At 42.6% G+C, this 25,757-nt stretch overlaps 1 protein-coding gene across 1 annotated transcript in view; it reads left to right on the top strand.

The window, feature by feature from the left end:
• The window catches only part of KATNAL2 (katanin catalytic subunit A1 like 2), a gene marked incomplete at both ends in the record, with an annotated part of 68,214 nt that extends 47,238 nt beyond the window's left edge, over window positions 1-20,976 (top strand). The window contains 5 exons of the mRNA XM_080821721.1: window positions 3,818-3,909; window positions 6,064-6,174; window positions 19,142-19,304; window positions 20,229-20,331; window positions 20,837-20,976. Coding sequence (XP_080677847.1) covers window positions 3,818-3,909; window positions 6,064-6,174; window positions 19,142-19,304; window positions 20,229-20,331; window positions 20,837-20,976 — 609 coding nt within the window. The remainder of the gene's footprint in view (window positions 1-3,817; window positions 3,910-6,063; window positions 6,175-19,141; window positions 19,305-20,228; window positions 20,332-20,836) is intronic.
• Between the last annotated feature and the right edge of the window lie 4,781 nt (window positions 20,977-25,757).

The following is a 25,757-nucleotide window of genomic DNA, read 5'->3' as shown; positions in this document are numbered from 1 at the left end:
CTCCGTAATACCCACCACCAGGCTCACCCAACCTCTCCCCCACCACCCCTTCAAAACCCTCAGATTGTTTTTCAGAGTCCATAGTTTCTTATGGTCCATCTCCCCCTCCCCTAACTCCCTTCTCCTCTCCATCTCCCCATGTCCTCCATGTTATTTCTTATGCTCCTCAAATAAGTGAAACCATATGATAATTGACTCTCTCTGCTTGACTTATTTCACTTAGCATTAATCTCTTCCAGTCCTGTCCATGTTGATACAAAAGTTGGATATTCATCCTTTCTGATGGAGGCATAATACTCCATAGTGTATATGGACCACATCTTCCTTATCCATTCGTCCTTTGAAGGGCATCTTGGTTCCTTCCACAGTTTGGCGACCATGGCCATTGTTGCTATGAACATTGGGGTATGGATGGTCCTTCTCTTCACTACATCTGTATCTTTGGGGTAAATACCCAGTAGTGCAATTGCAGGGCCATAGGGAAGCTCTATTTTTAATTTCTTGAGGAATCTCCACACTGTTCTCCAAAGTGGCTGCACCAATTTGCAATCCCACCAACAGTGTAAGAGGGTTCCCCTTTCTCCACATCCTCTCCAACACACATTGTTTACTGTCTTATTAATTTTGGCCATTCTAACTGGTGTAAGGTGGTATCTCAATGTGGTTTTGATTTGAATCTCCCTGATGGCTAGTGATGATGAACATTTTTTCATGTGCCTGATAGCCATTTGTATGTCTTCATTGGAGAAGTGTCTGTTCATGTCTTCTGCCCATTTTTTGACATGATTATCTGTTTTGTGTGTGTTGAGTTTAAGAAGTTCTTTATAGATCCTGGATATCAGCCTTTTGTCTGTACTGTCATTTGCAAATATCTTCTCCCATTCCGTGGGTTGCCTCTTTGTTTTGTTGACTGTTTCCTTTGCTGTGCAGAAGCTTTTGATCTTGATGAAGTCCCAAAAAATTCATTTTTGCTTTTGTTTCCTTTGCCTTTGGAGACATATCTTGAAAAAAGTTGCTGTGGCTGATATTGAAGAGGTTACTTCCTATGTTCTGATCACCAAGACAGCATGGTACTGGCATAAAAACAGACACATAGACCAGTGGAACAAAGTAGAGAGCCCAGATATGGACCCTCAACTCTATGGTCAAATAATCTTCGACAGAGCAGGAAAAAATATACAGTGGATAAAAAGACAGTCTCTTCAACAAATGGTGCTGGGAAAATTGGACAGCTATATGTAGAAGAATGAAACTCGACCATTCTCTTACACCATACACAAAGATAAACTTGAAATGGATAAAAGACCTCAACATGAGGCTAGAATCCATCAGAATCATAGAGGAGAACACAATACCCTTCTATACCTTTTGTTTTTTTCCCACACTCAACAATATAACTTGGTTATTGTTCCACACTATTATAGACAGAACAGTTCTTTTATAAGTCTGCATGGCATTTCCTTGCCTGAGTATACCAAAATGTATTTAGCCAGTCTTTTCTTAATGGACATTTAGGTTGTTTCTTGTCTCTTGCTATCATGAACAAAGCTTCAGTAAACAATCTCATTATATACATGTCCTCGCATGCGTAGTAATGTAGGACCATTTCTTTGAAGTCAAGTTGCTAGGTCAGAGGGAATGAAAAATCACCGATTGCCAAATTGCCTGACAGCAGCATTGCACCAGCTCGCACACCCATCAGTGATGTGCGTGTTTGCTTCCCCGACCCTGGTCAACACTGTGTAGAACCCAAATTTAAAAATCTTTGTCAATCTGATAGTGAAACTAATATTTCAGTGCTCAATGCATTTATTTAATTCTGAACGCACTTGAGCATCTTCTTATAAATTTAGGAGATATTTATATTTTCTTATTTTCTGTGAAATGCATTTTGGTTTTGGATATTTAAAAAAATGATTCAGGAGGAAAACAGATAACCTCCACTAACCTTGAAGGATCTCATCTTCTGTCCTTTCAGAAGTTATTTCCTGAGCTCTTGGAAGGATCCTCACCTGGAAAATCTTGGTCATGCTGTTAAGATCTTTACTATGAAGCTTTCAGATAAAGAGAGCCCTTCAGAATCTTTCTCTAAATCAGAGACACATTCCTACCATTTGTTCCTCTTTCTAGTCCAATTAAAGAGTTATTTATAGGGAACTCTTGGGTTATGTTCCTCCCTCCCCTCCTAATGTTCTTGCCTCCTAGGAATTGATGCTGTTGAATAGTTGAGTGGTCTCTTCAGCAAATGCACACACCTGTTGGTGCTTACATCTTTCAACACTCTCCCCTGCCCTCCAATCATAAGATTTAACTTCCCCCAAGTACTTCAGAAAATTTTAGACTAATGCTTCCAGAGCACTTACCCGGAATTCTATATATTCCCTGGCACTGGAAAGAGCAGTGGCGTGGTCAATATGGAGACATGGGTTCCAGATGTGGTTCTCCTTCCACCTGGTTGTTTGGTTTTTTTCAGAGCCTCTCAGTCTCTCTGCCCCTTAGGGAGCACCTTAAAAACACGTGTGGTTCTATTAAAGAGTTCTGATATTCCACTTTTCATTGGGCAGATTGCTGCTGTTGCGACATCCTTAATATCAGTTATATTGGGGCGCTTTTTTTGTGTGATAAGTGAAACAAGTTGCTGGCTTCTAATGAGAGGGTCTCTATAGTGTCTAAGAGGCATTTGTGATGTGTGTCCCAGCATTGACACTGTTCCCTCAGTTCATTAGGCTGAGCCAACTGTCTCGGCCAAACGAAGTAGGATTCTCTGAAAGGAAAACACTTGAGGATGAGCATGGTCGTACCACATGTGCATGCAGCGGTGAAGGTGAGGGATTTCCGGCTCAGTGACAGGGAGACCTGTAAGGAATAACCTGCCACTACTCATGAAAGCCACAATCTGGCCTTCTCTGGGCTCTTCTGTTATATGTTCTGTTCTGCTTTGCTAGTGCTAAGTGACATGGAGAATAAATCCCCTATGCCTATTAAAGAACCTCTATTCTTTTCTAAATCTCTACTGCTTTCTCCGATCAACCAGTGAAGAATTGTATATGGTGCTCAAGAGATCAGTTTCAAGGTTAAAAAAAAAAAAGGTTTAGTTTTTTATACTCTTTTCATCACCACCACATCTCCCTTTAGAGCTCTTTATTTTGTTTTTATATGTCTGTTCTTTTGCTGGCTGCTTTCCTGTTCTTGTTCAGTCTATAATATTTTATTTTGGAATGGAACATTTTTTTCAATTGGGAATTGCCTTCAAGCACCTGAGCCTACCAAACAGCAGTGTTTGGAGTGGTATGGGGACCCCATAGAGTAATCTGGGGAGCAGAAAGGGGCAAAATTCTTCAGCCTTGTTACCCAACACGGGAACTGTATCCACTCCCTCCAGTTCTTCCTTCTGAGAACAACCTTCATTGTCCCTAAAGGTTAAGGGAAAATCATCAAATGACTTTCCACATTCCAAGGCTTTTGTGTCCTTATGGAACATGTGATTGGCAGGGAGTCTCAGGGGCTAACTAACTGACTAGAAGCTCAGGCACTGAGTTTTATCTAAGTTCTCCCATTTATGGTTAGTAACCTTGAGCTAACCACTAACTCTCTCTGGCTCTAATCTTATCAAGTGATAAGTAGAAATAATTGGACCATCCATGGGGTTTTGCTAAGGAGAAATAATTGCAATGATTATAAAATTATTGTGGAAGAACAGAGTGCAGCATAAATGCTTAACAGTACAGCCAGCCTAAGCTTTTAATCTCTGGGAGCATCAGTGAACTTGAACTTAAGTATATGAATTTGAACATGTGGTTGCTTTTCTCCCTCCCAGGTGTTATTTGAACTTGCCCGCTATCACGCCCCCTCCACCATCTTCCTGGACGAGCTGGAGTCAGTGATGAGTCAGAGAGGCACGGCTCCTGGGTAACAGACAAGGGGGGTTTTTTGGTCATCACTTCTTCCCTCTTGTAAGTGTGTTTGATGGTCGGAAGCCCATCGACATTTACCAGCAGAATGAGCCTATTAATAAGCCCACAAATTTTCTGCAGACACATGGAAAGGTCTTTAAATTAGATCCTGTTAACTGAATAGCTGATTTAAGTAGCTTTTTATAACCGGAGGAAATGTCATCCTCCCTTCCCCCTTTCCCCACAGAGTGGTTTTCAGGACTGAAGATCACCCAGCCCCATGATCCCAGGCTGCCATCACGGTCTTGCTGGCCCAGAATAGCTGCCTGTGACCACCGCCTCTGGAGCCAGAGGGGCTGCCTGCGGAGAATGGGGCTGCAAAGGCTAAGGCCCAAGGGGCAGCCCTTGAGAAGGTGTGTGAGGCCGGGGAAGCCACCACTTCTCTGTGACATCAGGTTGTGGCTCAGCCTGATTTTAAATATATCACATATGTTATCTCTAAAGATGAAGTGTCCACTAATGTCCCCAGCAGGAAAGAACACATCTCATACTGCAGTGAGCCTCCCGCGTGTGTGTGTTTTAAGAAAGTCTTTCTGTCTTCGTCAGAAGTATTCTTCTTTGAAACTTTTTACTAAACCTGGCTTGGAAAAACACATCTCTGGCAAATCTCAACACAGCTGCATTTATTAATGGCCTCTAATGGTCCATTATCAAGGCCAAACTAATAGTAATAAAAGGCAAATATTTAGCTTCTTGGACATATAACTACAATATAATTTATGAAATTTTACTTATTGAAAATCATTTTCCTAATGGCAAAGCAACCATTAAGATGTACCCAAGAGGCATGGCATTGATGGCACTGATTGAAATGGGACAGTTGCCATGGCTTAATGGGTGCTAGTGAGCCCCAGGCTGGGACACCCTGTCTCTGTCTTCAGGACCTTATGGGAGCTGACCAGTGCACAGGCACCCGGCTGGGCACCCACCAGACCAACCACCCTACTGGTCATTCCCTCTGCAAAGACCCGGCCCACCTGGCCTGCCTCACCAGAGTGACCTGTGTGCTTGTTCTTCGTTCACTTGGTCCATCTCCGCTCCCAGGGTTCCCCACAGCTTTGAACAGACTGATTTAGGAACATTATCAACTATCCTAGGGTGTGCTCCAGGGTTTGTGTGGAACGTCAGCTTCCTTGTCTGGAACTTGGACCCTTAAACTAGAGTCTTCAAAGGGTCAGGGAATAAGGGCAGGTGCTCTGAAGACTTCATGGGTCATATGATGTTAAAAGATTAATTATGAGTCATTGATAAATAAATATATAACTATGCTGTGAGACTGTCCTTTCTCTTAGGACAAGGCAGTTTGATGGTGAGTGGCACAGTTCTTAAAAAACCACATACCTAACCTATGCTGCCACCGTGCACATGCAGAGATGAGAGGCTGGCTGTCGTGTGGTCCAAGAAACAGATTTTTTTGTCCTTTTACTTCAATCTCTACAAGAAAAGAGGAAGGAGAGCCTGCTGAATGTAGTCAGTACTTAGAGCCAGTCTACATTGTTAGGTCCTGTAGTGAGGTCCTTCTTGTTGGAGGGGTCTTGGCCGTGGTGGAGGAGGGGCTCAGAGGGTGAATTTGCACAGAAGACAGCCCCCATCTGCTGTGTGGGGCAAGCATACTTTCCGTGTCATTGTCTTGAGAGACAATGAAACAGATTCATCGTGGTAGGTCATTCCTCCTCTTCAATAGATTATATCCACAAATTATACGAAAGGAAATACTGTGTATAAACGTACTTTCATGCCTGCTACCAGAATGGAAGGATTCTTCTCAATTACACCGTGTTTACCAAGGGCAGATAGTGCTGCAGGGGCACATGGTTGCTTTAAGTCCATTGGGGCTACTGTCTACCTTTCAGCTGTTTTCTAGTTCACTGCCAGCCTTTGGTTGTCTTTTCAATATCGTCACTATATTCATTTACTTCCTTTCTATCACCCTCTATGTGAAGATAGTACCAAATTGCTTGTTTCCTCCAACCGTAGTACGAGTGGCTCCTTAGAATGAGACAGGGAACCTGTTCCACAGGGACAGTCATTGATGTGAGTGCCAGTCTTGTCCTAGAAGCAAAGCCTCCACATCTTGTGAAAATCTCACCTCCTCTGTGTCTCTCTGTAGCGGAGAACATGAAGGAAGCCTTCGGATGAAGACAGAGTTACTGGTGCAAATGGATGGGCTGGCTCGTTCAGAAGATCTTGTGTTTGTCTTAGCAGCCTCTAACCTGCCATGGTAAGAGATCTTAGTACATTTTGAATACGTTTTTAAAAAAGATTTATCAATTTGAGAGAGAGTATGTGCAGGCGCGCAACAGGAAGAAGCAGAGAGAGATGGAAAGGGAATCTTAAGCAGACTCCCCACTGAGTGCAGAGCCCTATGTGGGGCTCAATCCCACCACCTGGGATCATGACTTGAGCCAAGACAGTCTAATGCTTAACCGACTGAGCTACCCAGGTGCCCCTTGATACATTTTCATGAGCCAGTGAGTACGGATGAAGACACTGTGTTGACCATTTTGGGCAAAGTCTCATGGTTTGGTTCCTGCCCTGGAAGTCCTTCCTGGTCAAGTCCTCAGTCCTTACTATCTGTACCAGGAAACAGTCTGCCTTAATAGAAGGAACATAGGCCAGGACTACTACTAACAATATTTAAAATGGACATTCTGGGGTGCCTGGGTGGCTCAGTTGGTTATGTGTCTGACTTCAGCTCGGGTCATAATCTCAGGGTCCTGGGATCGAGGTCCCATGTTGAGCCCCACGTCAGGGTCCATGCTCAGAGGGGAGTCTGTTTCTCCCCCTCCCTCTGCCTCTCCCCCACTTGTGATCTCTCTCTCTCTCTCAAATAAATAAATAAATAAAATCTTTAAAAAAATAAAATGGACATATATTTTGAGCTTCAAGTCAAATTATTTACTCTATTTAAATAGGGCTTTGGCAGAGAACTATAAAATGCTAAAATCTTCAGGCAGGATTCAAGGAATATTCCAGAAATAATACGCTTATACTTTAACAGTATTAAAATCAAACTCTTCTTTAAATTAGGAAAATCTTTAATGTTGCATAGTAAATAGAAAGCTAAATAATCTCTAATTGAAAATATAATCTACTCACCGAGTCTTTTATTCAAATTATATCCCAGAGTGGTTTAAGAACAGTTCTAGAAGTGGAATTGGGAAATAAGAGAGGTTGACTAGGGAAAAACAATATCTACTTGGAGAGTATATTTTTTAAAAAAAATGATAATCCCTTTATAGTTCCAAGGATATTTTCACATACATTATTTCTTTTGAGCTGCAGGTAAGACATGAAACAGATAAGGAAGTGCTATTTTTCCCATTCAAAGAAATGGACCAAAGTCAAGGAAGGTCAATCCACCCAAAGTCAAAAGCAAATCTGCAACAGAGCTGGGACTTGTAACACTATCCCTCCACACTCACCCCTACCCCATCCATTTCTGTTTCCACGTTCAAAGATGAAAGAGAAACTCTTCTGCTGTTTCTCTTGCTGGTCATCTAAGCTCCCAAAGAAGTCACTGAAAAGATATTCACATGTAATCTGTCATTTTAAATATATTCTTAATTTCAACCTGGCTCCAACTCCCCTCAAATTTATAAGACTTCACTAATGTATAAGGTGATCAGCACTTTATGTGTTCATGATAGAGGTATTTACATACAATATTAAAGTGAAATCCAAGCAGAGAACTGTCATTTAAATGTGATTGTGAAATCCCTCAGAGAAAGAATCACCATTGCTTCATCCATTTGAAATAGGGTTGATCATAAGCACTTTACTCCTATCCCAGGTGATGTGGGAGTCAGCTGGAGAGGGTCTATGTATGGCTCCACAAACATCTGTGTCCCCTGGGGAGACCTACACATTTTCTACAGGAAAAGAGAAACTTCTACTCCCAGGGAATACGTAGGACTTTGTTGAGGAAGTTACTGTGCTGCCACAATTTCCCTGAGGTGATCAATTTTTGGTAAACACCAACTAAAATGATCAGAGAAGAAAAAAAAGGCTATCAATCAAATATTAAAGAAGTCTTAGAAGGCTTTTCCAAAAGAATTTCCCCTCATCTTGGCAAATGGCAAATACATGACTTTGCCTACATCATGACAATGTACCGTGGAACCAATGTGTTCTTTCTGACCCATCCATAAGCAATGCTGGGCTCTACGAAAAATTCCAGACACTAAAGAAGAGGAGAAAGCACCCATCATTTCCCAGTTTCAGTAACTAATATCTTGCCTGATCGATTGATTTTTAAAGATTTTATTAATTTGAGAGAGCGCACGCACAGAAGGAGAGGGAGAGGCTGGCTCCCCACTGAGCAAGAAGCCCAGCACGGAGTTTGATCCCAGGATCCAGAAGTCATGACCTGAGCTGAAGGCAGATGCTTAGCTGACTGAGCCACCCAGGCGCCCCTTGTCCACTGATTTAATCTATTCCTGCCCCCTCCCTCGTTTTGCTACAGTACCTTAAAATATATCCCAGATTGTTCTGTCCCTATCGTCATGTCACTTCTCACAAATATACCTCAGTACACATCTTTCTAAAAAAGGACATTTTCTTCCATTACTGTACAGTGCTGTTATTACCCCCAACAAATTCAACACCAGTTCCTCCATATCATCTACTACCCAGTGTATTTTCAGATTTCCTAGATTGTTCCAAGATATCTTTTTACAATTAATTTACTGAATTGATATCCAAACAAGGTTTGCATTTTGTAATTTCCCTTAAGCATCCTTTGATCTAGAACAGACCTCCTCCCCTTTTTTCCCCACTTGCCATTGACTTGATTGTCAGGGAAACTGTCCTGTAATATGTCTGAAGAGTCTGGATCATACTCACTGTATCCTTTGATGGGAAAAATAATACTTAGAGATAGCAATCTCATGATTACAGACACTCCTTGCTAACTGGATTATCATTCTTTCTTGGCCTTTTGATCGGGCAGAATTAGGGAAATACATAGTTTTAAAAAGAAGCAAATAATGACTTCATACTAGTATTTCCCATTCAAATTTAAGATTACCAGAGCTTTAGTTAAATTATTTGATTTTATATTTGGACCTTTTCTCTAATTGTGAAAATCTTATTTCTTAACATTAATATAATTAATATTCACTCAATCCTAGGATGTAGATATATTTTGTATTTGTGTATGGAACAGAGTTTCTCAGTAATAACACCAATACTCTCATGACAGCAACATTTTGATGAGCATGATGGTACACACCTGGTCTGAAATGGAAGTGCTAAATCCAGATTTCTTCACCCCAGCACTACTGACATTTTGGGCCAGATAACACTTTGTGGGGACCTGTCCTATGCATTGTGTGATGCTAGGCAGCATCTCTGGCCTTGCCTCACTAGATACCAGTAGCACTGCTCCCTATTGCAACAAAAATTGTTTGTTTTCAGACATTGCCAAATGTTCCCTGGGCAGTAAAATCCTCCCCAGTTGAGACTCACTCACTTACAGAACTAAGTGACAGACATTAAATAGAGACAAACTGTCACATACTCCACAGATGAACTCTCAAGGTTTCTTTTAACTCCAAAAAATAATTGAATTTGGTTACACAAAAGATGGTGTATGATATAAATTGTTCTGTACCTTGATTTTTTTCTGAACAAAATATTCTGAGCAGAAAGTTCATTCTTACTCCCTTTATAGCTGCGTATGTTCCATTTTGTGCATATGATAATCTATCCCCGTCACCCGGTGATGGGCATTTGGGTTATTCCTACTCTTGCTATTATGAATAATGTTGCAGTGAATAATGGTGCACATATATCACTTTGTGTATTTGCCAGTGTATCTCTGGGATAGGTTCCTGGAAATAGAATTGCTAGGTCAAAGGGTTAATGTACATGAAATTATAGTAGAGATTGCCAAATTTCCCTCCATAGAGGTTGTACATTTTGTATTCCCACTAGTGTCCTGCTTTCATTACTTAACATTATAGTGAGAACATTTCCAAAGTCATTAAATAATCCTTGAAAATTGGATTTTGTAATGGCTGTCCAAAATTCCCACATGTGAATATACCACAATTTAGTTAATCATTCCTTTCCTGTTGAACATATATGATGCTCCCAACTCTTCTCTATTATAAATAACACTGAAATGAACTTCCTTGAATAAAAATCTTTGACGAAAATTTGGGGCTTTTTCTTTAGGACAGATTTCTGGAAGTAGGATTACCGTATAAAAGGACATTGATGGTTTTTAAGCTCCTTGCTACACACTGTCCAAGTCCATCTGTGAGGAGATACTACATTCTTATTAAGGTTATTGGAACAGACCTTTATCTTGGCTTCAGGGTCTTACATGAGGGAACAAAATCATCTTATTAAAGCAGAATGTCCTTCTGGGGGAAATAACTAAATGATACCAAACTATATAAAAACCCACTCTTAAAATCCCCAAAGAGATTCTTCATGGTTTGTTACTGGTAGTTCTCACCCATAGCATCTTTCAGGGCACAAGGCTATCATTTACTACTCGTTAACTTACCATTTTCCATGGGGGGAGTCCATCTGTCTCAAAGGGTTGGTCATTTCTCCCTTCTCAGCAGTGAGACAGCGTGCAGCCTCTCCTCCAAGGGGCACCTCCCCTCATTTATAGCATCACAGAAAGGACCAGAAGGAAGCAAAAAACAACTGTGGCTGTGTCATTCGTTGTGTAAATCAGCAATGAGGTGAATAACAAATGTTGCACTTGTAATATATTATCATTCAAATAACAGCCACATAAGAAATGTTTAGTGAGCACAATTAGGGCTAATTTGACCCGCCTCAATTGTTAAGTATGCACAAACTCAGGCCTAAGAGCCTAGAGGGAAACAAAATACTGAACAGGGTCATTAAGGCAAACACCATTTTTAGATGTCTATTTAACTTGATGGTAGTTTGTACAAATAAGGTGTGAAAATTTTATGTGTGAAGCATGATGAATCTCATCTCCTACCTCCTTCTGCAGAAGGGCTGGAGAGTTCGCTATCTTTGTTAAAATTAAACACCACTGAGTATGACCAAACTTTGGATTAACAACAAGTAAGCCTCAAGCCTAATATTCAGAAGAAAGCACAAGATCCAGGAGATTATTGCACTGGGAATGTTCAAGAACTTACATAAGTAAGTTCTTACTTATGTAAGTTCTTGAACTGACTTCTTCCTCTAGGAGCTGTCTCCTCTCTGATGAGATATTTCTGTAAAAATGTGTGCATGGGATTGAAGAGCTCAGTACACACAACCCCAGTTCATTCCACAATCTCTCCATGCATCTCATGCGCTCTAGGGAAAAGCCTCATGCTTTTGCTATCATCACCCTCTAGATCAACATTTCTCTGAGAGTAGTCATAAGTCAGTAAGCATTATCCAAGGATAGAATCTAGTGATCTAATAAGCTCAAGAGATACTGAATTAAAGATAGTTAACTGGTTTCCCACAGGATAGAACCTCTCAGTGCCTTTAAGATGTTATTGTGTGTTGTGACTTTCCTAGAGAAGCTTCGAGAAAGTGCTGAGCAAGCGGTATTTTCCATACTTATTTGACCCTGGAATCCTTTCCTCAAGGAGCATTTCACAAGCCCAGTTTTCCATTTGAGAATGCTTTGGGAGACAGTGGTTTGCGTGAACTCACTCTGATGATTGCATCTTTTTCACTGCAATTGCATTCAGTCACGCTTGCAGGCTTTTTATTGTTGACTGTATTTTTGTGCCTAACAGTGGTCAAACTGTTTTGCTTGAAATTGCTTCTGTCCATATATAACGCCACTATCCCATGCAACAATATCGAGTCCATGATCTTCCATGTGAGGTTGGTGGGTGATTCTAACACAACCAGGAAAGAAGGGTGTGGTGCAGGACTGGGTAGGTGCAGTGGGGAAGGCACAGGACTGGCTGAGCAGGAGGTTGCTTACTAGTAACCTTGACCTTGTCCCGTTCACCTCTTACTCCATTTGCTTGGTTCCATCAGACAGAAGTCTTTCAACCTGGCTCTACCGTGGTATTACTCTTTCTTCTTAATGGTGCAGGCTGACTTGTGAACTGTAATTTTAAAACTAAATTTTATAAATTATACAATTAATATAACTGTTTTATGGGAAATTTAAGAGCTGGAAAAAAACACTCATAATTTTACCACTGTGACACAGGTATTATTAGCCTCTTTGTATAGGCCTTCTGGTGAAAGTGGTTTTGTTATTATCATTTGTTGCCTGTATAGCTTTCTGGGGTAATTTTTTTCTTCCCAAAGAGGGAACAGTTTTACTGCTTCAGCTCTGCAGAAAAGTAATACATGCTCATTGAAAACATAGTATATGCTTCAGTATTGCTTGAAAGTGAACAGTCCCCTGGAGCTGTACCTTGGCAAATCTAAACCTTCCCAGAGTCTTGTGTGTGCAGCGTATACACACACACACACACACACACACACACACACGATAAAAAATGTCATCACCCTGTGGCTGCATATTATTTTCTTATATGGCTTGTTTTTTTTTCCTTTTATTTCATATATTGTGGTCAAGTTTGAAAATCTACCCAATTCCATATAGAGTTCCACTGTATGGGTAGGCCATAATTGATTTGATTTCCCTTTTCTTTTTCTTGAGAGTTTTAATATGGCATCAACCTACTGGGTCATGCTCTCCCCACCATGACTCAGCTCCCAGCTCTGCCCCACAGATACTCTTAGATGGGAAGTAGTTTTTTTCCTTTACTGTCCGGCTGGAGTAGGGCAGGTTTTATTAAAAAAGGTTTTCATAGTCCTTTGGATAAAGAGAATGGGCTTTTGCCTGGGAACGTTAACGGGCGTCCCCAGTACCCTACTGGGGATATGTGAGAGGCAAAAAGAAAACCCACAGAAGCCACTGCCACATCATCTCAAGTCCAGAGGTGCCCAGCCTGTCCTCCTCCTCCTTTCTACCCTTCACGGTTTCCTGGTATTTGTTTGCTATATCGTGTCCAGGGATTTTTGATTCTGAGAGGGTGGGCCATTCCATCTTGGCCAGAAGTGAAAGTCTCCTCTCTTCTCCTTGACTCCCTTTTATCTTTTATACATCTTCAACACAGCGATTTTATGCTCCAGGTCAGTGGAATCTAATTGTCAGTTTCTCCTGCTTTCGTTCAGGGTGGTTTGTCATAAAGGTCTTGTAGTTTTAGATGGTCAGCTTGCATTGAATGGAGGGGACTAGTCTGAGTCCTGCGTGTGCCCTTGCAGAGAAAATTTGTATTCGGCTGTGTTAAGCTTTAGACCCTTTTAAGCTAATCCTCAGCTTAAGGTCTCTCTGATCATGCCAATGAGGGTACGTATGTAGTTCTGAATTACGAAGGAAGACTTTTTCCTGAAGTGCAAGACAGACAGCTTTTCCGTTCCTTTTCTGGTAGTGGACATATTTTTCTAAGCCACCCTTTCCTAGAGGATGTGCCTCTAGTTGTTTTATGTCAGGGGCCTTGATTCCACCTCTCATCTTGAATGGGCCCAAGACCTTCCATGCTCTCCCACACGTAACTTTCAGATCCAAACCTTTTTGTAACGAAGAGGCAAACACCCCAAGTCAGCCACAGCTTCAACTTCAAATGCTCAGTGTTGATTTTTAGCTTCTTCATTTTTAGTCCTCAAGAATTTTGGCCCTGCTTCCTTGTGGGCTCATTTATTGTGTTTTCAAAAAGTGTTTCCTATAATTCATCATTTTAAAAAGGGGCTTTAAAACAAGAGATTTCTGGATATCTAGAGTTCTTCACTTTGCTGGAAACAATCTTCCTATTTTTTAAATAAATTATTGATAAAATGTTTGCTGGTAAGAGTAATGGGAATATATCTTCTTTGTTGATATTATAGTAATGAGAAGTAATTTTTACTCTATTATAAAAAAATGATGCTCTTAACCCAAATATCAGTAGGGCATACACTGAACCGATTGCTCCAGACTTTCCTACTGGAGACTCTTGTCTCAGGCTTGTGAATTCACACCTCAGGATGAGAAGTCTCTGGAGATGAGAGGCTGGAGACTCCACATGGAGACAACATCTTTTCTTTTTTAAAAAAGATTTTATTTATTTATTTGAGAGAGAGAGAGAGAGCGAGCCTGTATGAGCAAGGAGAGGAGCAGAGGGAGAGAGAGCAGCAGAATCCCTGCTGAGCAGGGAGCCCAATGCGGAACTTAATCTCAGGACCCTGAGATCATGACCTGAGCTGAAGGCAGACGCTTAACCGACTGAGCCACCCAGGCGCCCCAAGACAACATCTTTCATCTTCAAAAGCATTTCCCAGCCAAGCGAATTTGATGAATCATCCTCTGAAATCTCGGTTTCCATTATTTTCACTAAGGATAAAAATAGGAAGTTTTATTCCCATTGCCCAAGTTGATGCTGATTTTCTCTATTAATAAGAACTAATGACTATACAATGCTAATTTTCAACAAAACAGATAAACCTTCATAAATAAAGGCTGGGCTTTAAGAAAGCAGACCATTTTACATGAAGCCAATAGTCCTGCCCCAAAAGCTCATTCATTCCTCCAAGCTGTATTTATTGAGCACCTCTTCTGAGTATTCTGCTTGATGGATGGACGGGGAATTCAAGAAATCTGGTCCATGATCACTGGCCTCTGGAAGCTGGCTAGCTGATGAATGAGACATAAAACAAATCATTTGAGATGGGGAGATAGCCAGTACTATGCGAATGTACAAAAAATAAGTAAAAGGCACTTGTACGGGAAAGAGGCCATTTCGGAGAACAGAAATTTAAAAGAAAAAAAAAAAAAAACCTTTATGGATCAGAGCACACTTGAACTGGGCTTGTAAAAATGACCTGGCTCTTGGTAGACAAAGTGGATGAAAATCGCTTGAGTAGACGCTCAAGGAGGATGGCAAAACGCAGATTCCGAGAACAGCAAACGGACTAGCTTGGCCCTCGTGGGAAATGTAGCTAAAAGTCGTGGGTTCACTGTGGGAGACAAAGTAAACTTTCATGCTTTACTCTTTGGCTCCCCGTTATCTGCTACAGAATATGCAGTTCCTTATTCTGCTCTTCAAGGGTGGCCATGATCACTCCCTTTTTGTGGGTTGCGGACATACTGGAAAGGCTGCTTACAAAATGGAAGGTTCCTTTTCCTCCCGCCATGCTGAGATGGTTTGAACTTAGTGTGTTTTAGCTATTGAATGAATGAAATAGAATTATGTTCTGTTTCAGAATTCTGTAACATCTGGAATTAACTGTTCCAGGAACCACACAGTTTAACAGGGGAGATAGGCAAAGGGCTGAGGAGAGGCCCTGAGTTTAGGTTTGGAGCAGACGCCCAGGGGCTTGGAAGCAAGGCCTCAGGGCCCAGGCGACTGCCTGGGAGGCCAGTGAGCATAGGCCCAGCAGCCCAGGCCTGAGGCCTTGTGAGGCTCTGCTGTGTCTCATGTCACTCTTGCTAGTTGCTTTTGCCTTCCGAGGTGATGAAGGTACCAGAGAAGCAAAATAGAGGACACATGAGAACAGAATAACTAGTCAAAAATCAAAGTGTAAGAGCTAAAGGGAGTGTTTTCTGGTTGCCACACATTAAATTTTTTCATATAACTGTATTGGCATAAAGAGTAATTCCTGGGTACATTCCATTTGTCCTTTGTTTCCTCCCTTGTATGATTATATGATTATTGATGTCATTAAAAGTGCATTCATCAGACCTGGCTGTCAGAGAGTTGCACTTATTTTGTGCCCACAAGCAGTTTTGAGGTAAATCTCTTGCTTTAGGGCATTAGTTGATCAATACAGACATCTATAGTGAGGTATTGTTTCCCACCTCCTGCATGACTCCATTTTCCTAAGGCATTCTGGGGATCTGGTCTTCCTTTCAATAAGAAGTCACTCTAGATGGGATGGGGAGACCCAGGAGAAGGTACCCTACAAAAGAACATTCCTTCTGCAGTCCCCTGCCTTTGCAGGAGGGGCCGCCGGTCCAGGGAGAGGCCTTGAAAAGAAATATGCCAACTGCCTGTCACCCCCAGCTCTATAATTTCCTTCAGGGTAGTCTGTTTCCTTCCTGGGTTTTAGTCCCTTAGATCTCAAGTCCCATTTTTATCTTTGATATTTATAGGACCAACATTCTTGCAGTCCAAGGCCAAAACCTCCCCAATATTGCCTCTAGTTATTTATAAGGAGAGAATCCGTCTCATTAAATTCTGTATTTTGAAGACTTAGCACTGATAACACACTTGGCAATGGTCAGTATTGCTGAACTGAACTCCTAAAATGTGAGTTTAATGGTTTCTCCTGTTAGAATTTCCTTTCCTTTCCCACCTTCTCCTCCCATTCAGCCACAACTCTGTGCTGTCTCAGTCCGCTTTGGGTTCATTCAGACACACCAGGTATTCGATTTCATCTTCTTGGAGCCTGGTCTGCCAGAACCTTCTTGTAACACCAAAGTGACCTGATGTTCCTCTGCAGTAAGTGAGGAGACCCAGGGAGCTCACCTCATCATCCTGGAGATTTCCTTTCCTTTCTGTTTCTTGAATCCCATGAAGCCCTTTTGGTTTGGTTTATGCTCTCCCTTTGGTCTTCTAGTACTTTCCTGAGAAAGGGTGTATGGGAGGTACATACGCGCAGACTTTGTGTGTTGAACATAACTTAAGTCTGTCCCCTTAGTTGTTGGATCAAGATGTAGACTGCTACATTAGAAATTATTTTTCCTCAGAAGTTTGAAGGTGTCACTCTATTTTTTCTTACTGTCTTGCATTGCTGATGAGAAGACTTATTACTGATCCTTTGTCTGTAACCTGTTTTTTGTCTCGGGAAGCTTTTACAATCCTCTTTGTTCTTGGGGTCCTGAGACTTCACCGTGATCGGAGTCGGCAATCTGCTTACAGTCACGGTGCTGGCGTGAGACCAGAACTCGAGCCACAGGCCCTGGGCTCTCATCATTTGGGTTCAAGTCCCCTGCCACTGTTCTCTAACTTTCTTACCTCAGGCAAGCTACTCAACCTCTGTGCCTCAGTTTCTTCACCTTACAATGGCTTAAAAAATGGTACCTACCTTGTAGGCCTGTTGTGAGAATTCAGTGAGTTAGTATCTATAAAATGCTAAAGCCAGTGCCTGCCGCCTAGAACTACTCCATAAGCAACAGTTTTTATTCATATTTCAAATACAAAAAAATAGTTTCCTCAACTTGTGCAACATTTCCTTGACCCTGTGCCTTGAATAGAAATCTTGGCCTTGAGAGGGGGAGTGGCTACACAGAGGGAGGGGTCTGGGTCTCAGATGTGAAATGAAATTTCAACAGGGTGGGTACGGTAAAGAACAAAGCAGATGCAAAAAAGCAAGAGGTGATTGTTATGGCTGCGGAAGCACCCCCAGACTCTGGATTCTCAGCTCAGGACTAGAGGAATAATGAGTAAAGAAAAAATAGAATCTCTAAAGAAATCTAGTCACCCCAAATTAGGACTCACATATGCTCCCTGAAAGGGTGTTTTCATTTTCTGATGCAAAAGGGACTATCAGGACAGAGATTCAGAATGAGGGCGAGAAGAACAGGAGCACGTGCTGGGCATCTGTGTCTCTATGAGTGAGAGACATCTGCTGATACAGAAAGGCATCGCCTAATTTCTGTACCAGGAAATCAAATAAATGTTGCCCTCCTGTCTAGGAACCTGAAATTTTAACATATAAAGAGTTTACAAACTCACATGCAAAATCATCTATTAATAGGAATGGTAATTCAAGGTAACCAAAGAGCCCCAGTTAATGAGGGGAAGCTCTACCTTACCAAATAGTGCCAAATAATACATGTGGAATGAAAAAAAATTTAAATCATGATTTTGCACCACTCTTATGAAATAACCAATTCAAAGATCATTAACAGAAGCTAAAACCACTAGTTGAAAGGGGATGGGAAAAGAGGTATGTACACAGTGCCAAAGTATTGTACATAGGATACCTATTACTTTACAATGGAGGTCAACAGATGATCCCAGTAATTGAACAGCACATCACTAATTGTGAGACATGCTAACATGTGGATCCTGACATAATGAATTTGAAAACATATCATCTATGAAATATACTTGCCAAAAATCATTACCTTGATTCTAATTAAGCTTTTAATCTAAATTCCATCTTAGAGGACAGGGCACAGAGGAACCAGTTACAACGATACCGTGAGGAAAACACCAGGAGAGTCCAGAATGCGCCTTATCTTGGTCAAGGCAAAGTCTAAAGAAATGGCAAGGAGACTGGTCTAGATTATAAGAGATTTGAGATATAATCAAATGTAATGCATGATTCTTGATTAGATTTGGGTTGGAGGAGATATTTCGGGGATCACTGGAGAAATCTGAATATGGAATGAGCATTAGACATATTATGCAATCAGTGTTAATTCTGTTGGGTGTCATAATAGTACTGAAGCTATGTAAGAAAATGTTCTTACTGGGGGAAATGCATGCTAAGGCATTTAGGGGTGGGGTTTCATGACGTAACTGGAAATGATTTGGCTGGATAAACAGATAGGAAGCAGATATGACAAAATGTTAATTGCTGTTGAGTCAAGATGGAAGGTTTGTGGATATCCATTGCTTTATTCCACTTTTCTGTTGGGAAATTTTATATTAAGAAGTTTAGGGAATTGGCTTGCAGATGCAAAATTGTATAAATCTGGCCTGACAGTGTTTTGGGAGAAGGAGGCATGCAGGGCTCAAAGGGCTACATTTCCGTTGGGCACACTGGAAGGAGCTTTGCTCTTTTGAATTCCGCAGAGCAATGGCGTGAGACAGTCATTCGCTCCAGAATGTGAGAGAGTTTGGGAAGAATTAATGTACTTCCCAGAGTGCCCAAATTATTGTCAGGAATAACAACTCACTGGCAGCATCAGACTGAATAATTCATGGTACGAAAGCAATGGGACTGCTCACGTGTGGTGGTTGTTAGTTGGAATTTTCCCCCAAATTAAGTCACTTAAAAATTCTCTCTTTTACCTAAGGTATTTTGGGGATGTATTTTCTTTTCTTCTTCTTCTTCTTCTTTTTTTTTTTTTTTGGCCAAGTCTTTCTCCCAAACGTGAGATAATTGTCCTGTTCACTTAGGTACAGATGTAAAGTTAAAATGCAGAACTGCTTCCTACCATGCTAAACTATTCTTAAAATGTTGCTTAAGAAGGGAGTTGACTGCTCTAACTGGTTCCTCTGTTTCCCACATGATCTCAGGGAGCTGGACTGTGCCATGTTACGCCGCCTGGAGAAGAGGATACTGGTTGACCTCCCCAGCCGGGAGGCCAGGCAGGCCATGATCCACCACTGGCTGCCCCCCGTGAGCAAGAGCAGAGCCCTGGAGCTGCGCACGGAGCTGGATTACAGTGTGCTGAGCCGGGTAGGCTGCCTGGAGGGCGCACCTGCAGGGCAATCAGCCACCGTGCCAATCTTCTGGGCAGGGTTCTCGTGAGCTGGTTTGGGTCATATTCCTGGGGTCACTTAGAAAAGACTCAAGCTGCCCCAGCAATGCAATGCACCTCTCCTTCGTGAGTGAGCTCTCTGTTCCTCAGAAACATTCAAGCAGGGAGAAATAGTGTGACGTAGAGGAAACAGCATAGGGTTTTGACTCAGAGAACTGTGTTCACATCCTGGTCTTGCCCCTTATTAGCCGTGAGGTCTCAGGAAAACCACTGACTTTCTCAGCCTGTTTCCTCATCTGCGAAATGGGTAACCAATATGCCACGAAGGATTACTGTGATGATTCAAGTCTTTCATACATGGAAATGGAGGTACATGTCTGCTCCCCTCACCGTCACTGGTGTCACTCACTGCCTCCTCTGAGTGGACCCTGGAACATATCCTCTGGTCATCTGCATGATGTTCTCTGAGGTTCCTCAAAGGCAGGTACGATCTTATTCACAAGAACAAAAGTGTCTACCAAATTTGATCATGCTTGGATGTGGGCACGAGGGCCCCATTAGGCTACCGTGGATGGTCTAGTCTTTCACCAGCATCTTCCAGCATGGATCTGGATGGGGTCAGGAAGCTGTTTACGCTCCAGCTTCTCAGGTAGCCAAACACATAAGCAGCCCCAGACATTACAGATCTGGGAATCTGCATGGTGTTTATGGGGGACGGAGACAGATTCTAAACAGGGGCTCTTTTTATTTATTTAAGTCCAGTTAGCCAACATATAGTACATCATTCGTTTCTGATGTAGTATTCAATGATTCATTACTTGTGTACCGAGTCCTGCCTGTGAGAGCGTAGTCACCACGGGCACCGCACCTGCTCACCCACGGCTGCTCTGCGGCTGTTTCAGGAGACGGAGGGCTACTCGGGCTCAGACATTAAGCTCGTCTGCAGGGAAGCAGCCATGCGGCCTGTGAGGAAGATCTTCAGTGCCCTTGAAAATCACCAGTCAGGTATGGGCGGGATCACAGCGGGGTGCTCTGGGAGAGAAAGCTCTTTAAAAACCCAACTTTCACCAGCAGATGGAGCCTTGCTCCTGTTCTCGGTGGCTCTTCGCACTTGGGAACGTACTTTGGTCAAACTGTCCTCCATGTACTCAGCTCATTTCTCCTCTGGTGTTCTGCTTTGGATCAACTTCGCCCCAGCTGATGAACTCCTTAGGGCTCAGGCTTTTATTTCTTTGGCACGCTAGGATGTGGGCCGGCTCCATCTGCTGCACTGCGTTACTCTTCAACACTACTTTGATAGGGAGACACTTAAGTCATATTTTTTATCTGGGCTTCAGGGGCTGAGTTGCACATTAAAGAATTCCTTCCCCAGCTCTCTTTAGTCTTGCCTTTTGCTGCATTAACGATTAAGAATGCTGCATTATGCATTGTCTTGAAAAAAGGTCTCTGAGCATTTCAAGAGCGCTGATCCGGGTAAAGTCAATTACTGTGCTGTTGTGTTTTGATCCAGAGAGCAGCAATTTACCTGGAATCCAGCTGGACACAGTGACCACTGCTGACTTCTTAGATGTGCTAGCTCACACCAAGCCTTCAGCAAAGAATCTGACTCAGAGATACTCAGCCTGGCAAAGTCAGTTCGAGTCTGTATGAAATCACACCTACCCTGACCTGGCCACAGAGACCACCACGGAGGCCTTCCCATTTATTAGTGTAAGCGGGAGAACAACATGATGATTGGGAGAGAAAAGAGAAAATTATACTTGAAGACTGAGTTCGTTTGAACAACTGAACTGCTTTGGAAATGAGAGATATTTTTGTCAATCTTTCCTGCCTGATGCCAGCGGAATATGGAAGATGTCAATGACAGGCGTATAGGCTATTAGTTGCGCAGTGCAGACTTCTCCCCCTTCCACTGAGACTCCCTACACTTTGATGAACGATTTCTTACGGTGTTCTGTGTTTGTGAATTGGTATTTTCATTCTGAAGAAAAAGATGTGGCGTTGGAAGCTGTGCTGCAATGCACGGTGCCTCCAAGTCGGGGGGGCCCGTTAGAAGCGAAGCGTGACAGACCACCCGGCCAGTTGACGGGCTTGACGGGGGTTAAGAATGGGTGTGGGGAAGGACACATGGTGTTTTTCTCTGATGACGTCCTGAGTGTCATCAGCTCTCCGTAACTCTGACCCCAACCAGTTTTATCAGCAGCAAAGCCCCAGCAGACTAGCCCCCCAACAGAGGTCTGGGGGAGGGGCTTCGGGAGCCTCAAGCCACCAGCTCGCAGTCCCCGCGTTCTTCGACTCCTCACAGCATGTGTGCTCTGCCCTCTCCTGATGGCCACAGCTCCTCGGTGGATCCAAAGCTTAGGGAAGGGAACCTGAGATCCCAGGGCAGTCATCCTGGGGCTTCCCTTCCCTTAGGCCCCCCCCAGCATCTCTTTATGGGGTTAACAGAAGCAGTTCCCTCAGAAACTCGTGATCTGGGCCACCTACTTTAAACCCTTGAAAAATGCTGCTAAGTGATGCCACCACCCCTCTTCCCCGCTAGAACTTACCTGTGGTTGTCCCTTCCTTCTTCCCGTCCTCACCTCATTTTCTTCATCCTTCTGCAAGGCACACTCCTCCCCTGAAGAAAAACTTGCAGGAAAAGGGGTATTTTGGATAGCTAAACATTCCAAAGGACTTTACCCTAATTTTAAACAAAAACAAAGCATTCTGGGGGGGGGGTACAGATTATTTTGAGAATATTCTTAAATGCCTTTTAAAATGCCATTTCATGGGTAATGCAGTCAAACTGAAAATACACCATATATAACGAATTAAAAATAAAAAAGACATTTCATCTTAGTATATGCTCAACTTAAGCTTCTTCATGATCATAAGTCTTATAATATCCAACACTAGCACTACCCTAAATGTAGACATCTCCAAATGGTCTCAGACATCTGCTTCCCGTGTTTTGGGGTCATTTTTTCCTTCCTTCCTTCCTCCCTCCCTCCTTTTCTTTTCCTCTTTATCCTTCTTTTCCTCCCTTCCTTTTCTTTCTTTCCTTCCTTTTTTCTTTCCCGTTTTCCTTTCCTTCCCCACTTTTTTTTTTTTAAGATTTTATTTATTTATTTGACAGAGAGAGAACACAAGAAGGCAGAGAGGCAGGCGGAGAGAGAGGGGGAAGCAGGCTCCCCGCTGAGCAGTGAGCCCGATGTGGGGCTCGATCCCAGAACCCTGGGATTGGACCTGAGCTGAAGGCAGATGCTTAACCAACTGAGCCACCCACGCATCTCAGGGTCATTTTCTTTGTCAGGCTGTTGGTGGATATTTCTTGCTGCTGTTAGTCCATCCACTTGTGGCCACTACCATCCTTCCTGATTTCATAAAATCCCGATTGGATGGAACCTCAATTGTTGTTGCTAACTTGTTGTGATTAGAAGTAGGTATGTTTGTGTGTGTGTACTTGAAAGTGAACAGGTAAAGGGGCAAAGGAGACAGACCCTATGGATAAAAGCTTTGTGACAATGTTTGGCCCCTTTTAGCTCACTGCTCCTTCCTTACTCCAGTCAGCGTAAGCATGATTTTGCCATCCCTCACGGCAAATACACACAACCCCACACACAGCTGACTATATACCTGACACACTCCCACATCCTTCCTCCATTCCTCCTGAGAATCTCCAAGTTCATCTTCGTAATACTTCCGTCTACTTCAATTGCATATTCAAACCTCCTCTTTCCCTTGGAAAATATGTCTCCAAATAATTCAAGTATGTTTGTGAATCATCCTTTATCCATTTTATACACTATCTAATGGCTTCCTGCTTTGGATGAAATGAAATGTAGCTCTTTCATCCCTCTGTTGTGTTCCCTTCATTGCCAAATGGTTATGATTTTAGGTTTACTCAATAATCGGTATTTCTGTGGGAACGTGTACTGTTCACACAGAGCCCCTAGTGAATCAAAATTACAATTCCTTTATATGTTGGTTTTGTCTTCCCAGGAATTAATAAGTGCCTTGCCAATATCAGATAGACTGTCAATTGCATTCCCATATCCTCTGGTCCTGGTGTTTTAAGGGGAAAGGAACCAAGAACCTTGACAGAATAAGCAGAGATGTACCCAGCCCCCATTTGCAGCCCTGTAGCTCATCCTGGCTCACTACCACACCCATTGTCCCCAAGGCCTTCACTTTCATGTTTCCTGGGACTCCAACCATTTTGTTTACCAGCTTCAAATCTCAATCCTACCTCACACCTCACCTTCTCTCTACCTAGTCTCCAAGACTTCAATCTTTGAGTTTCTACAGGATGAGTTCTGGTTGTCTTTCTTTGCCTGGATTTTTGTTATCAACAACCTATCCACATTCCATCCTTCAAATTATTGTACCCTCTCATCCACTTGTACCCATCTCTCCTCTTGTGGGCTCTCCTTGTGAGTTTATACCTTCTTTATTCCTTTACTTTGATTTTAGTGGGGCTCTGAGAAAGAGAGACCAACCAAGACATATGATTAGTTTATGTTTAGAGCCTCTATTATTTAAAAAGTAGATCAGAAGTATATCTAAGTTTATAGGGATATAGGAACCTGGCCTATTTTCAGAGGAAAATTTAACTTCATCCAACACATGGTACACTTTCTCCTAAAGCAGAAGTCACAATGCCTGTAGGAACACAGAACACATGGGTTAAGTAAGGTGGGTGTAAGACAAGGAAGAGGAGGGGCTATGATGGAGGGTGAGATTACCCGAATGACACAGCAGTGGTGCTGCTCCCACAACTTAGACACTGGGACCCAACACTGCCGATCTTCCAGTCTTCCCAGGAAAACCTGTAGTAACTGATCTGCATTTGAGATCTCCTGATACCCAGATGTTGGCCACTAAGGCTAAGTATCTATGTTAGAATTCGTGGCCTGTCCCTGCATTTCAATCAGGTCATCATCAAAAGCCTGGTGGACTTCTACTTATCTACTGGACTGGACTCTACTTATCTAAAATAAGGCCCTCCCTCGTTTCTTGTCCCTCATGGAGCCATACAGCTATTGTGTTACACAGTTGTGCGTACATTTTATCGTCTTGTGCCCAAAATGTTAGCCCCAGGGCTATGGTACTTTTATCACTGCCAGTGAATGAAGCCAACATTCTTTACAATGCAGCGCTGTGTCTGCTTCCCACGCAAGAAGCTGTGATAACTGTTCCAAAGCACTTAGTTCACTGCACTCGACCTCTTCACTGAGAGCACTTACACGACACACCTTTTACTTTACCCATAGTTGGTGTTTCATAATTTGGTTTTCTTGGGCACACTAGCTGGTAAAACAAACAGGATTTGAGATGGGTAGGACACAAAGGTAGGCACTGAAAAGAGTAAGATATTCAAAATTGTTGGATTTTAACAGATACATAACTTAAATGATAAATGATTTCGGGTGCTCTGGTGTCTTGTTCTGGTTGTCCCTTAAAGAGAGCAGCATGCTGTAAGGTAGTCGGCCTTGATGGCAGGCATGACAAAGTCAGCAAAGGTCCTATGCATTTATGCCGAAGGAAAGTTTTTGGGACTGCGTCAAAGGAACCTGGTAACACAAAGTGGCTTTACGCAAGCAACCGCTGATATGAGAAAGGGATTCTGCTGTTCTAGGCAAAGTGTTTCGGTGAAAGAGATTAGTGCACTTTAAAATAAATTCCTTACTGTAGATGCCCAAGGATTTCAGTTTCATCCTACGTGAACCACCACTGATCTCAAACCAGATGAACACAACACATGCAGGTGTGTTTTTGACTTCCTGGTCCAACGTGGTACAGTAATTTCTGAATGTGGGGTTAAGAGTGAGGTGATGGCACTATCCTTCCAAGGGAGTTTCTGACATCCATGGCTACAAGTGCTCAATGGCCCCGATCAGCTCCAACAGATGTGGAATAGTAGGCAGAACAGCTACAGCAAAACGAGCCAATTCTGGAGGGAGGAGAGTGAAGCGGTGGGACAGCCATCTGTCTCTACCACTGGACCGGTGTTCCGCTTTCTTCCACACCCAGCACACACCTGGCTTCTGGCAGATGCTCAGTAATCTTCTGACACTGAGTGTTCCTTACTGCCCTTTCTAGTCCCAAAATGGCACTTGGTCCTTTTTCTGGGCCTGGGAGAGGATTATAGTAAAACTGATGCAAACACTGCCCTCAAGGTCATACCATTGGAAGAAAGCCCTTTATATGGGATGGCTGGAAAAACAAAGTCTTTTGGGGACTTCAGTTATTAAATCTCCTCCATGAGGCCCACGGCAGACCAACCAGCTATGCTGGGAATGTTTATAGTAACCTGGATCTAAAATCAGATTTTCATTTATCCTCATGAACCTCACTGTGGACAGTCAGTTAACAAGCCCTATATTATGCTTGTTAAAGAAATAAAATAAGAAACAAAGATTTTAATGGCCCAATACGGCCAAACTAGA

Source organism: Martes martes, assembly GCF_963455335.1.
Source record: "Martes martes genome assembly, chromosome: 13".
Taxonomy (NCBI): Eukaryota; Metazoa; Chordata; class Mammalia; order Carnivora; family Mustelidae; genus Martes; species Martes martes.
This window is presented reverse-complemented; position numbering and strand designations above follow the sequence as displayed.